The sequence below is a fragment of the Mastacembelus armatus genome, chromosome 9 (genome assembly GCF_900324485.2).
Source record: "Mastacembelus armatus chromosome 9, fMasArm1.2, whole genome shotgun sequence".
Classification (NCBI taxonomy): domain Eukaryota; kingdom Metazoa; phylum Chordata; class Actinopteri; order Synbranchiformes; family Mastacembelidae; genus Mastacembelus; species Mastacembelus armatus.
In genome coordinates, this window is record NC_046641.1 from 23,842,098 (window position 1) to 23,855,728 (window position 13,631).

At 42.2% G+C, this 13,631-nt stretch overlaps 3 protein-coding genes and 1 long non-coding RNA gene across 10 annotated transcripts in view; 3 read left to right on the forward strand and 1 right to left on the reverse strand.

Annotated features, from left to right (window-relative positions):
* LOC113138487 (ral guanine nucleotide dissociation stimulator) overlaps positions 1 to 3,910 on the forward strand; it is a 43,164-nt gene extending 39,254 nt beyond the window's left edge. For all 5 annotated transcript variants that reach the window (XM_026320970.1, XM_026320969.1, XM_026320968.1 and 2 more), the window contains exon 18: positions 62 to 3,910. In XM_026320970.1, coding sequence (XP_026176755.1) covers positions 62 to 237 — 176 coding nt within the window. In that variant the 3' untranslated portion in view covers positions 238 to 3,910. The remainder of the gene's footprint in view (positions 1 to 61) is intronic.
* A 693-nt stretch (positions 3,911 to 4,603) lies between these two features.
* On the forward strand, positions 4,604 to 9,558 carry smarcb1a (SWI/SNF related BAF chromatin remodeling complex subunit B1a). 3 transcript variants are annotated; one of them, XM_026322189.1, is made up of 10 exons: positions 4,604 to 4,724; positions 6,121 to 6,232; positions 6,338 to 6,467; positions 6,627 to 6,764; positions 7,027 to 7,154; positions 7,249 to 7,415; positions 7,498 to 7,688; positions 8,824 to 8,955; positions 9,137 to 9,225; positions 9,349 to 9,558. In XM_026322189.1, the coding sequence occupies exons 1-9, from the start codon at positions 4,641 to 4,643 to the stop codon at positions 9,174 to 9,176; spliced, it is 1,122 nt and encodes a 373-aa protein (XP_026177974.1). In that variant the 5' UTR covers positions 4,604 to 4,640; the 3' UTR covers positions 9,177 to 9,225; positions 9,349 to 9,558. The 3 variants fall into 3 exon arrangements, with proteins under 3 accessions (XP_026177974.1, XP_026177975.1, XP_026177973.1); XM_026322190.1 differs by having other exon boundaries at positions 9,395 to 9,558; XM_026322188.1 differs by having other exon boundaries at positions 9,137 to 9,558.
* Positions 9,559 to 10,025: 467 nt separating this feature from the next.
* LOC113139168 (derlin-2-like) lies at positions 10,026 to 13,080 on the reverse strand. Its single transcript, XM_026322192.1, has 7 exons — positions 12,964 to 13,080; positions 12,436 to 12,501; positions 12,274 to 12,347; positions 12,094 to 12,187; positions 11,392 to 11,587; positions 11,136 to 11,226; positions 10,026 to 10,826 (listed from the first exon to the last, which is right to left on the reverse strand). Exons 1-7 carry the CDS (start codon positions 13,051 to 13,053, stop codon positions 10,727 to 10,729), a joined length of 711 nt encoding a protein of 236 aa, XP_026177977.1. The 5' UTR covers positions 13,054 to 13,080; the 3' UTR covers positions 10,026 to 10,726.
* On the forward strand, positions 11,114 to 11,630 carry LOC113139169 (uncharacterized). Its single transcript, XR_003296528.1, has 2 exons — positions 11,114 to 11,243; positions 11,396 to 11,630. It is a non-coding gene; the product is annotated as an uncharacterized LOC113139169 (long non-coding RNA).
* Positions 13,081 to 13,631: the final 551 nt, after the last annotated feature.

Genomic DNA, 13,631 nt, shown 5'->3' on the forward strand with positions numbered 1-13,631 from the left:
TTGTTACGAGGTTTGTGTTTGACCACATGTTGTTTCTCCTCTCTGCTCTGTTGGTCTGTAGAGCTGCGGATCCCGGACAACGCCAACGTCTTCTACGCCATGAACTCCACTGCCAACTATGACTTTGTGCTGAAGAAGCGCGGCTTGGGCCGGCCGGTGCGGGCCAAAACCGTGGCCAGTTCGACGCTGCCTCGCATGAAGCAGAAGGGACTGAAAATTGCTAAAGGGATCTTCTAAGGAGAAACCCGCCACATCCTGCCTCCCCTTCACCCCCTTAACCCTCAGAAGAAACTTTTCTGTTCAGGTCTGCTGGGGGCAAACCAACCTGAATTATGAGTTTTGGCTTGGACAGCGACCGAGATGTCCGAGGAGAAACGACCGAGCGATGTTTCTGTGGATGAGCAGGAGGCAGAGGAGCACCTTAGCACTTAGCCACAGCTGTCGCGTCATCAGGAGCCTCGGCGGACTTTAAGAGACTGAGTTAGTCGCAGGAAACACTCATGCAGAAGCTGTTTCTGAAAGGCCGCAGGTCGACCACTGCAGAGGAGCACAGCCACGGTGGCGTCGGGCTCCATCAGTGGTCGTGTTGGGTTTGTGGAAAAACTTCCACTTCATTTCTTCATTTACTTTTTGTTTACATTTTGACGTCACCCAGTCAGCTCTTAAAGATTTACATTCAGCCTCTTGTTCAGAAGAGGTATTTGCACCTTCAGTGAGAGACTTCAAAACCCTCAGCAGCCTTCTTCCCTGTGTTTCTCTCTCCATAAGCGCCCCCTGCTGGTGTGGAGTGTACATAGAAGAACAATATGAAGCAGCAGTGAGGAAACAGGCGTGTCAACTGGCTGGCCGCTCGAATGTGTTTCTATTTTTCAGGGAGCTTTTGTTTTGAGCGTACCGCCGCCTTTACCACCTCCCCCCAGAGTTCCTGATGTCGACAGTGTTTGTGGAACATTTCTCTCTGCGCTCGGACACTCGGGCTCATTTCAGCATTAATTAACACCGGTGACGCGGAGGGATCTGGACTCAACTCCCGAACGCTGCCATGTTACATAAAAATTAAAAAGGTCAGGTAGTCTGAAGTGGAGACATGGAGTCAAAATCCAGTCCTGTGGGCACAGCCATGAATCTCATGCCACTGCTTTTTGTTGTTGTTGTTGTTGATGAATCGTAACCACTACAGTGTGAAGGTTCTTTGATTGCACTTGACTGGGACAGTTAATGAAATGAGAACAAGTGAGTTGAAAACAAAAATGGAAAAAACTGAGTGTATATATCAATTAACGCCAACTGTGCAGTATATTCTTTTGAAATGGACCATAAGGTTTTGTTAATAGACTCAACACTTTTTTCCCATTTGGATTTGTATGTTTTTTGCATCTTTCTGCTGTTATGGTGCTGCTAATAATGCCACTGCTTTCTCTACTTCCTGATCACATGATGACCTGCCATGTTGGACAAACATCTTTTCTTCCTCCTTGAGTTTCTCAGTTGTTTGGTTGATTTTTGTTTTTTTTCTCTCTTTCCTGATGATAGACAATAAAAATGATGGATTTGATATAATAATGAGATGCAGCAGAGAAATTCTGGGATACAAGTTACATTTCTAAAATAATAAATAACAATATTAACTATTTATAATAAGATGTTCTGTCAGATTCCCAGGTTTCTTTCTGGCTGCAGTGTTTTAGTTTCTCTGTAACGAAAACTGAACCCTGGACCTTCCCACTGCAGGGAAGAGGAAAAGACTGGTTTAGTTCTTCCAACATGGTGGCTCATTCTTCATATTCATTACTAACTACTCTCCCAATGTGCCATGACAGGCCTGTGTGTTGCAGAGAACGAGTCCTGCTGAATTATCCTGCAGGACGTTTCCTCTTGGTGTCGCTGTGTGATGGCAGAAGAGTCTGTCCTCCCTGGGCTCTAACTCACAGTATGTGTGGGGAACTGATGATTATTAGATCTGGAAGCAGAGTGGGGAAAGAAAAAACACAGAAAAGCTCTTAAGTCGGGCTGTAAAACTAAAACATCAGGCTGTGTGTAGTCGCCCAGGTGAATGGCAGGTGAGGGAACAAACTTCTCTGTCCTCAGTCTGTTTCTGTCAAAGGAAAAATCCAACCTAAAACACCTTATCACAGTTTTGGTGATGCACTTAACCATTTTAGTGTCCATGTTTCTCTCTGCTAAATCAGCAGTTTCATTGATTTATTGATATCCAGTAATACACTGTTAACTCTGTGGGTTCTAGCTATTCAGCCAAACATACTAGTGTTTGCATCTTACATTGGAACAGACACACTTTGAAAAACACATCACACTTTAACACACCGTTCTGGGAAAGGTAGGACTAATGTGGGGAGAACATATTCACCAAAAACACTATGACTGAATATCTGAGGTTGGATATTTCCTGATGAGTTGTTCATATCACCACAACAAAACACTAAATTTGTCTTGCACTGCAACCATGTATTGCCTTTTTTTTTGTTATTTTTCACCTGCATGAAGTTCATGATCTCTTTAACGATCAAAATAAGTGAAGCGCCCAAAATAATAATAGTAATAAAAAAAAAAAAATTAAAAAAAAGGAAAGCAATATGGTGACGAGCGGGAGGAGGCACGTTGTCCAGTTGTGGTGATGTTGTTCGTGCCACTGTGGCGTGAAATCCCTCGCTGTTGAGCACTGTGACCTTCAGCCCTTTCACTCTGCCCTCTCCGCCTGTTGGTCGGCGCGTCATGTCAAGCACTGTGAGCGCAAAAAGAAAGCGTCAGTCACCCCTCGATGGTGAACATCTGCCCTTCACTCTGTCGTTGGCTTGACCCGTCATGTGCCAAAAATAACAAGGAAAGAGAGAGAAAGGTTGCTCTGAACAGATGAATTTGCCTTTCACAGTGGAAAACAAATCAAGTTCTGTTTACTGTTGTCACATTTTTCTGGAAGAGAAAAAAGGCTGAGAACACTATGAAAAAAAAGAGTCTGGACCCATTTCCCTGTGGAGAATTAGTCTGTTGTTCACAAAACTTGAAGCAAACATATTTGTCAGGAGTCACAGATGGAGCTGTTGTAGAAACTAAACCTCTCATGAATTTAACTTCTTATTTTTTCATGGTTTGATGTTTTTGCTAACCTAAAGCATCTCTCCCATCAAACTATCAACCAGGATTATTATTCCAACCAAACTACGGTGAAGGAAACCTCATGGTCCCAAAACATCCCTGAAAATGTGGGTGTCACCAGCACAGTGTGTGGACCCTTCTTTCCTCTGTTAAACCTGTTTAAATGTAAAGTTTTCATACCAAACTCTACCTCCTATTTCGCACAGGACCTTCAATGTACCATAGTGTCTGTAATAGACTGTTTTGGTCTTTCCTACTTGAAATTGACAAGAGGCAAGAAGAGACGAGAAGCACTGCAGCAAATCATCGTTTTAAAATGTCAGAAAACCCACAAACCAGTAGTTTCACTTTTAAAAAGCTGCTGCAATTTCAAGCAGGTCACTAGGTTTTGTGTAAAGTGTTAGAAATAAGACACAAATAACTAGAAATAAAATATAGAATATCAGCAGGCTTGTCTTTCCACTTTCTGAACATACCTTTAAGGGGCCATTGGTTTCTTCTCCGTAGTGTTTGATTGGACCAAAACATGTTTATACCCTGGCAGCGTTTCTGCAGCGGCTCCATCTCTGCTTTAAGTCTGACAACGGAAACTTTGTGCACGAGTGGAACTTTAAATGGATTTGTTGACCCTGAGTGTTTCCGTGCTGATGAGGTTGATGTTGGACTGGTCTGTGTGTCGTCGTAGCCTGTGTTGACATGACGTACCTTTTGTGATTTGACCTGATTCTGTGCGAGTTTGAACAAAAAAAAAAAAACATCTGCGTTTATAAGAAAAGAAGTAAAAACTTGAAACCAGCTTGTGTGAAGTGTGTGTTTTATTTTTATTTTGTGTTTTTTTTTTTTTCTTTTGTTCAGTTGTCCTGAATTGTGCTCGGGTGCCATTTTCCATTTTAACAAAAGGATTTCAGAACTTTTTCTAACTGCAGCCTCTTCTTTTCCTACTTCCCCCCAGAACACAAACCTTGTGTAGAATACAAAACCCTCCTCAATTTTGTCTTTGTTTATTTATTGATTTGTATATAGAGATTTGTTTTGCATTGTACATTCTCTCCTTTCTTGGTTATAGATTAATATATTCATGTATATACAAATAAACATTAAGTTTCTAAAAGTAAACAGACTCGTATTGTCTCCTTTGTGTTAAAAATAAGGAAAATCATAAGGAACTGAGGTCATCTGCATTACACTGGAACTGAAGCTCATGATGAAAATCTTGAAATAAATATGGATCTTATACTAAACTAATTGATTATATACTCATAATTGATTATATACTTAATTGATCACAATGAAGGAATTAATATGAAACTTTAATGATAAAGATGCTCAGAAATTAGGTTACACTGTAAAAGAACTAAATTAATTTTATATTAAAAATATATTTTATTGATCTGGTATTTTGCAGTTAATTCAATAAGGAGCTCCAAACTGAAGACTTTCGATTATTGACACGTCATCTTTCAGCGACAACGGTCCCGTTTTTCGCGCATGCGTAGTGGCACATAGCTTTGTTGTTTCATGTCAGTATGGCGCTTAGCAAGACGTTTGGACAGAAACCGGTTAAATTTCAGCTCGAGGAGGATGGAGAGTTTTACATGATCGGATCCGAGGTTGCTCTTTCACTTCCTTAACAAACTGTTTGTTTAATTCTGTTTTATCTGGCAGAATCGTGTTGTTCTACCTGGCAGCCGGTTCGGTAGCAGCTAGCTGTTTAGCTAGCAGTGCTAACGTTAGCATAGAGGGAACAGCTCACGGAGATTTGTTTGTTTATTTATGTACTTATTTTGTTGATTTGCTTAAAGATTCCTCGATGATAAAACTCATTATTTCATATGGTGATGTAACAGAGCGAACACTACACGTTTGTCCTTTTTGGAAAGTTTTCTTTACCTGAGCTAGTTAGCTCGGTTAGCTCGTTAGCTAGCTAACATGGTGCGACGCTCAACAAAGCAAAGTGCGAATTTTACCGAGTTTATTTGTTTTCAGGCGATTAACTTTCTGTCAAACAACGTAATTAACTTTACATGGACATTACAGATAATTAGATTCATTCGGGATTATGTACGGGGAAGCCATCTTATACTATTTCTAGATAATAACACATTTCATACTATTCATAGTTGGATATATCGTTTTGTCATTTTACATGCCGGAGCTCAGTACATTTACTCTGTACTGTACATACTGAAGTACTTGTTTCTGTGTTATGAAAATATTTTATTTTATTCCTTTGATTTGATGACTGTTTGAAATGATGGTCAGGTGATTAGAAATGTATTTGTCAGCTGTTATTATGATCACACTTGATCAAACGTGCGACTCAGACTTTTCTCTGTTACATAGAAAATATGTCAATATTCTGTGTGGCACTGTAACTTACATTACTCATTAATCTGTCATTAGTCAGTATTTCTGAATTGATTTATCTTTATTTATTTATTTATTTATTTTTTGTTCTGTGAAATCCCTACCAATTTTCCAGAAAGGTAATTTTACTCACATTTTTAAAAAGGTGAACTGGAACCACTGGGGGAAAAAAATAATAATAATAATTATCATCCAGGGGGCAGCACCGCGGTTATCACTGTTGCCTCACATCAAGAAGGTTCCTGGTTTGAAGCCCATCAGGGGCCTTTCTGTGTGGAGTCTGCATGTTCTCCCTGTGCTTGTGTGGGTTTTCTCCAGGTACTCTGGTTTCCTCCCACAGTCCAAAAACATGTATGTCAGGTTGATTGGTGACTCTAAAATTGCCCATAGGAGTGAGTGTGAGTGTGTGAGGTTGTTTGTCTCTATGTGGCCCTGTGATGGACTGGGGACCTGTCCAGGGTGGACCCCTGCCTTTCACCCAAAGAGAGCTGGGATAGGCTCCAGCAGGTCCCTGGGACCCTGGTTAAGGAATAAGGGGGTACAGATGATGGGTGGATGGATGGATGGATTATCTTCTTAAATCTGAGAGTGATCTCCCGTTGTTTCCTGAATATTTTCTGTTTTTGTGTGTGTGTTCAGGTGGGAAACTACCTCCGTATGTTCAGAGGCTCCCTGTATAAAAGATACCCGTCATTATGGAGGAAACTGGCATCAGTAGAAGAACGGAAGAAAATAGTGGAGTCATCACATGGTCAGTATAGAGTGCAGCCCTAACATGTCTTTAGCTGAGCTTTGAATCAGACAGTGAAGAGCCAGTTGCTGTTTCTCTGTTGATTTGACTCCTGGTCTTATTCAGATCACGGTTACACTCAGCTGGCCACCAGCGTGACCCTGCTGAAGGCTTCGGAGGTCGAGGAGATCCTTGAAGGAAACGATGAGAAGTACAAAGCTGTCTCCATCAGCACTGAGCCCCCCGCCTACCTCAGGTACCCACGCTCCAGGACGGGTTCAGGGTAGAGTCTGTAGCCTAACTAATGTCTACATGTCAATAAGACACAGTGTCCTAAAATGAATCAGAGTAGATGGTAAAGAGAAAAGATCATCTCATTGATATGATATTAACACGTCTGTATGTCTGTCACCAGGGAACAGAAGGCGAAGAGGAACAGCCAGTGGGTTCCAACGCTGCCCAACAGTTCTCACCACCTGGACGCTGTGCCCTGCTCCACCACCATCAACCGCAGCCGACTGGGCCGGGACAAGAAGAGGACCTTCCCCCTGTGGTGAGCAACAGGAACCAGCTCAGACTCGTTTATTTACAGTATCTGGTTTGTAGGGTTGGAACAAATAACAGCATTTACCTGGTATTTAATTCACTGAAATATATAAAAAACTATTTTAGTTATTGTCATTATTTTGGTCATTGTGGGCACTTCTAATATCTTTAGGTGGTTTCCAACTGATTTCCTTCTTCAGATAACAAACATGTTCCTTTCATCCTGTTTTCATCTTTTAAGTTTTTTGCTGTGTGATTTTCTTGCTCAGCTTTGACGACCACGATCCAGCAGTGATCCACGAGAACGCCACTCAGCCTGAAGTCCTGGTTCCAATCCGTCTGGACATGGAGATAGAGGGACAGAAGCTCAGAGACGCTTTCACCTGGAATATGAACGGTAACTTTCTGTCAAGCTGTAGCATCAAAGCAAAGACTTTATGACCTCGAGGGGACCACAAACAAAACATCTGTCTTCCCTCTGAAATTCACAGAGAAGCTGATGACGCCTGAGATGTTTGCTGAGATCCTCTGTGACGACCTGGACCTCAACCCATTGGCCTTCGTTCCCGCCATCGCCTCCGCCATCCGACAGCAGATCGAGTCATATCCAACAGACAGTATCCTGGAGGACCAGATGGACCAGAGGGTCATCATCAAGGTGGCGCTCTGCACTGTAAACTTTCACTCTTCCTGCAGTGTAAGTCTTGACTAAGTGTTGACTGCTTGTTTTTGCGTTCCAGTTAAACATCCATGTGGGGAACATCTCGCTGGTGGACCAGTTTGAGTGGGACATGTCTGAGAGGGAGAACTCCCCGGAGAAATTTGCCCTGAAGCTGTGCTCGGAGCTCGGCCTGGGCGGCGAATTTGTCACGACCATCGCCTACAGTATCCGTGGTCAGCTGAGCTGGCACCAGAGGACGTACGCCTTCAGGTCAGTTTCCTTACAGACGGTATCCTGTCTGCCTTTTATTAAAGTTTCACATCAGGTCTGTTCCCTCAACATCTCAGCAGAGATTGATTGACAGACAGAAAATGAGAAGTAGCCAGTGCTTCGTTTAGATTAATGTAGACGTTTATACCTGAAATAGTTACTGAACACCTCTAGGTGCTTTTTTTAATCCAAATTCAGTTCAGACTTTAACTGATGTTTAGAAAATATGAATCGATGCACGTTTCCACCCTCTGTGGTTATTAGGTTTTTTTTTTTTCATGTGTTCATGTGAGGAGGTTTAAACTCTCCGCTCACATCCAGTGTTTCCATCTGTTCAGTAGAAGCTTCGCTCACATGCGTCATGGGTGTCAACTTTAAGGCCACAGCACCTTTAAATCCAAATTATAGCAAAGAACAGACAGACTGCTGCTTGAATTACTCGATTGCATAAGAAGGTGCATGTTCCCATCATTTGTTAATGTTTTGTGTTGGACTATTTGATTATGTTGTTGTCTGATGTCTCTGTCCCAGGGGAGGGTTGAGCCAGATTCCCTCAGTGTGGAAATGTTCATCTTCTTGTTGTTGTGTTGACATGGCTGTGACCTTTGACCTCCCATGTTGTTGTTGTTTTTTTTTGTCACGTGCTGTTGCGTTTCATTTTCTAATGGAAAACCAGCAGCTCTGTTTGCTGACGGCTTTTCACAATGTTCGGACTGGACGAGGTTAAATGAAGCTCTGCTGCTGCTGCTGCTCTGATGGTTCTGGGTGAAATGTCGGCGACAGCCTGCTGTCTGAGTTTCACTTCTCAAGATGTGAAGTTAGGAAATATTCCAAAACCCGGGCCAGGGTGCAGATCTGTGTCACAGTTGGACGTTAGATTATTATGTTTTTCATGTTCTTTCTTGTGTTCTGTGCTCACACACGTCCAGACCATTTAAAATATGATTCATGTTTGAGTTACACGTCTTTATAATTAGTTGTTGTGAAGAACCTGCTTCAGCGTCACATTAACTTCTGCCCTGAGTCGCCCAGAAGGAAAAGTCACGTCTGCAGGATCTGTCAGGTAGCACGAGAGGACGTGTGAGTCCTGAGGTGAAGTGAAAAGTGTGTGTTTCTTGTTTTTGGTGCTCTGCAGTGAGAACCCCCTGCCCACAGTGGAGATAGCCATAAGAAACACGGGCGATGCTGACCAGTGGTGCCCCCTGCTGGAGACCCTGACAGATGCTGAGATGGAGAAGAAGATCAGAGACCAGGACAGAAACACAAGGTGAGTTTGTTTCATCTCGTCTCTTCGTCTATAAAACACAATCTTCTCTCAATCACGTTTCGTCTGCTCCAACAGAAGTTTGATTAAAAAGTTAAATATGTTGTGCAGCTGCAGAGACTCTTATTAGTTTTATTATACATTTAGTCAATGGACAGTTCTTAACGCTCCGTTCGCTCTGCAGGCGAATGAGGCGACTGGCGAACACGGCACCTGCGTGGTAGACGAAGCGGCATCAGCGCCCCCTGCAGGACCGGCGCTCGTCTGATTGAGGTAATGACGCCGTCATGGTTCATAACATCAGCAACAAAGATGTTCCTCCATCTCGACCGCGTCCTCGGTCCACCGCTCACCGTGTTGATTTTTATCATTAATTAAATGTTCTGTTTGGAAAAGACCCTGGTAGAAAATGTCTCCTTCATGTTTCCTGTACGACCCTCAACGTGGACAAGCTGCTGTCTCACTTTGACCACTGACTCTTTTTACCTGACCACAGAGGGAGGAAAAACACGCAACCAGTCTCAGATAATATATTGTTTTGTTGTATTTGTTGTCTTTTTGTACATTTTAATAATTCTTACAAAATAAAAACAAGTGAAAGCTTGAGCTGCTGTCCGGTGATGTTGTCGATCATTTGAAAGGGTTACTGAATATTTCTGTGGCTATTGATTCATTTGGATTTTTGATGCTGTTTTTATTGAGCACATTGTTCACTGATGTGACCAAATTCAGCTGCAGGAACCTTTTAGACCCAGGAACCAGGGTCTAACCCAAGTTTTCCCCAGAAGGTGAGAGGGACCAAACAAACAGCACAGACAGTACAGACAACGGGCCGTGAAACCCCAGCCAGAAGTTGTTTTGGTTAAGATTAACCCCAAACTGCAACTGTGTCAACTGCAAACTGTTTGTTGTGCCTTTGTCAATGGGCTATTTGACTCTGTTGTTAAAATGCAAATCACACTTTTACTCCTGAGAAAGTTCCTGTTTCTGAAAGTGCCTTCATTATTTTATCAGAACATAATGTCAAAAACTAAATAAAATGTCTGTAAATTGTCACAATTTAAATTCCAATATTGTTTGTCAAAGGTTTATTTCGATATTAGTGTAAAATGGTACAGGTCTGTTTCTCTTCGTGTAGGAGACAGTTTGTAAAGCAGGTTGAGTTTTCACTGTAACGTCTAACGTTCTCTCCTTCTCACACTCAGCTTTTCCTTCGGACCTGACAGAAGTTAGATCTCTGACCAGGCAGAGTTGGTTTCCTGACGTTGAGCTTCAAACTGCAGCTGGGACTAATGTGTTTCAGCTGTGCTGTGCCGTAAGAGATGGCTGTGTGTGTTTTGTTGTTGGGTCCCACAGAGACTTGTTTGTGTGTTGTTGTGCTAAGCACTTTCCATTTTGTCCCCAGTGTTTCACCCACAAAGGCAGCGGGTGAAAGTGCAGAGTGTGCAGACGGGGCTGATGGGATTTCAGACGGTCTGCTTTTTTGTGTGAACCAGCAGCAGTGACACGACAGCAGCGCAGGGCATTGTGGGTCAGTGCTGCTCCCTTCAGTCCTCCCCAAGTACAAATACAAGATGTGCAGTCATTGGTCAGAAATGGAGTTTGGATGTTCCCAGTTTCAAAGGAAATCTGTAGCTACTTTTGCACTTTCTGAGGGTCTTAGTTTGGCTCCCAGTCCAGTCCAGTCCAGTCCATTCCTGCTGCATCTTTTACAAGCACTCTGGCCTTGTGTGTCTGGGTTTTCTGAGAGTCGTGCTTTTTCAGGGTGTTGACGTCAGTCATGCTGCTCCTCGTCCTGCCGCACATCTCCATCCTGCTGCTCTTCATGGAGGAGGTGGGAGTCTGGGTCCTCCGGTCGGTCAAACATGACCCGCCTGCAGGGAGAGAACAAGGCCATGTTGGATTAACCCCCTAAAAAACCTCTTAGTATTTTGTAAATGTTAGGAGGGCACGGTTATATGAATCTGCTGAATCACTGTGTAAAACTCGTGTTACCTGGGGCGAGTACTGTAAATGCTACTACAAGCCTTGCTGGAATTTTGACCTCAGACTTTTCTCAGTCCAAAGTGGAAGTGGATGAATTTGTGCAGATTTGTCCCAACCAGCCTTTTTTTTTCCCCCTTCAACAACTAAACGTCTAAACCCCAGTGTTGGACTCCAGTAGGATGAATTCTGGTTCTTACAGAAGTTCTGGTGTCAGCAGCAGCTTCCTCCCTCCCGGCTGCTTTGGAAACACGTCTTCTAGGAAGTAGTACACGTGGCCGACACCGATACCTGAGGAGGGAAGGAAGGTCATTTTTAAAAATAATAACAAGCTGCAGCATCGACATGTTGGTTCATGTCCAGGAGCCAGTCTGATAATGCAGGTTTTATGTCTGTGTAGAGTGGATGAACAAGGTCTGGTCAGATGTTGTTGGTTTTTGGTGAAATGTTTTCTACCTAGGAGGTCGACCACGACGGAGTTTCCGATCAGCAGCGAAAATCCCATGAGCACCCAGGGGAGAAAGGAGGCCTGGAAGTTGAGGAGGCCGAAGAAGTTCATGCGTATGAGCGGATGACGTCTGCTCCACACGTACACCAGCATGACGATGAAGGCCTGACCCAGGAAGAGGACGTTGGCGAACAGAGCGAACAGCTGCAGCTTTTCAGGTTAAACACGACGACACTTTTCTCAAGTTCATTAGGACAAAAAAGTCAGTAACTCAACACACGAGAGCATCTGTCAGGGGAAAAACCTGCTGTGGAGCCGCTCGGCTGCAGTTTTAGGCTAAATATCACCTTTACAGAGGCAAAATGAGCTGACAGATAATCTTCTCTTGACTCCTGCAAATAGAAGCAGCTTCCTGCCAAGAAAACAATCAAATATAAAGTAAAAACAAATCGGAATTAAGTCTATTATGAGACAAACGACGTAAAAGGGCAACTTATTCAGAAATTATTTAGAAAAACTAAGAAATACTGACTTATTCTTACATCCTTTCATAAAAATGTTTCTATATAATATGTAGTTCACAGGGCATTTTACTGTAGAACAAATATTTTATTATATACTTTTTAAAATGAAGTCAGATTTTTGGGACCTGAGAATTTACAGAAGTAGTACTACAGTATCACTGCAGTATAAAACTACACGTAGGATACAGTCATGACGATTCCTCCGAACAGGAACATGAACACAAAGTCCGCCGTCCTTCCCCGGAAACTGCCTTCCTCCAGCATCCGACAGTATCGATACCTGAGCTCCGTTAAGGACTGTGCTGCTGTTTTTAACTGAGACACTGATTTGGTCTTGGCCCGAGGAGCCGCTGTGAGAAAAGATACAGGAAGATGATGTTGAACACAAAACTGAATCCAAGAGACCCAAAGAAGAGGAAGCTGGTTACCAGTCGCCATATCTGAGAGGAAAGGAGAAAAAACAACCAATACACGATAATAACAGTAGATTCTTTTTAACGACAGAGATTATAATAAAATAAATGTCACCTGGTATCTTCTGATGATGAGGTCTGGGTTAAAGTACAGCTGGAAGGGAGTGATGACCTCAAGTTGCTCAAAAATAAAATAGAATGAGATTAATAAGCAAATAGGAATTATAATGTGCATAATGAATTACTTTTATATTACCACACATATTGTTTATTCCATTTATTCCATTTGCTCTGCTCATCAATAATATTCACTTGTTTCATTTTCTAACAAAGGATGATATTTTCTGAGGTCGTCGTGTTTTACATGTAAAAGTCTTAATTTGGAAAGTAAAGTTATAAAAACTACAATATTTCTCTTGTAGTGGAGTAGAAATATGAAGAGATATTCCAAGAAAATACTTGAGTAAAGTACAAAAACAAACGTGTACTGTACTTGAGTAAAGTATACAGTACACAGTCTCAAAGTTCATAACTGAATTCATAATACACTTATAAATAAATGATTTTAATTATATCTAAACAGTTCTCTGTGTGAGCTCAGCCTGGAGGTCAAAGGTCAGACCCTTGTTGTTGTGGTTCTTACCACGGCAGCGGTGGTGAGGACGCAGGCGGTCGTGTAGACTCGGGTCACCACAGGGATCTGGAAATACTCCTGAGTGAAGCTCAGAGCCATCGCTGCTGCTGCTGCTGCTTCTTCTTCTTCTCCTTCTCTGTCAACAATCATTCGCTCCCTGAACGAAGAGCACAGGCCCCGCCCCCCGCGCTGCAGCAGCCAATCAGCTTCATCCATCAATTAACCCCATCCACCCCAGGCAAAGTGTCACGTTTTAGCGTCACAGTCACATTAAAGCCCAAATCCCTGAACACAGAGAGAAAAATCTCCACATTTACCGCCGCTGTTGGTTTGATTTGTCCCTTATGAAAGAATACAACAAATATAGAAGACTAAAATAAAATTTAAAGCAGTGACGGAGAGTTTACTAAACTATCAGTTAATATAGAAATAATTTAAAAGCTCATACGGTTTATTTGTTAAATCACTGATTAGAGTTCATTACTTAATTTCACCACATCATTCTGTACCAGCAAAGACCTTCGTTTCTGCCAAACTTTAACTTTTCAATGAAATATTATAGTAATAAATCTAATGTTCTAATCAAAGAACAATTGACATTTAGTAGTAATTTTAAGAAAATTACTGATTTGGCTGAGTTTAATTGTTTTTTTTTTACTTTAAATTAATAAAAATTT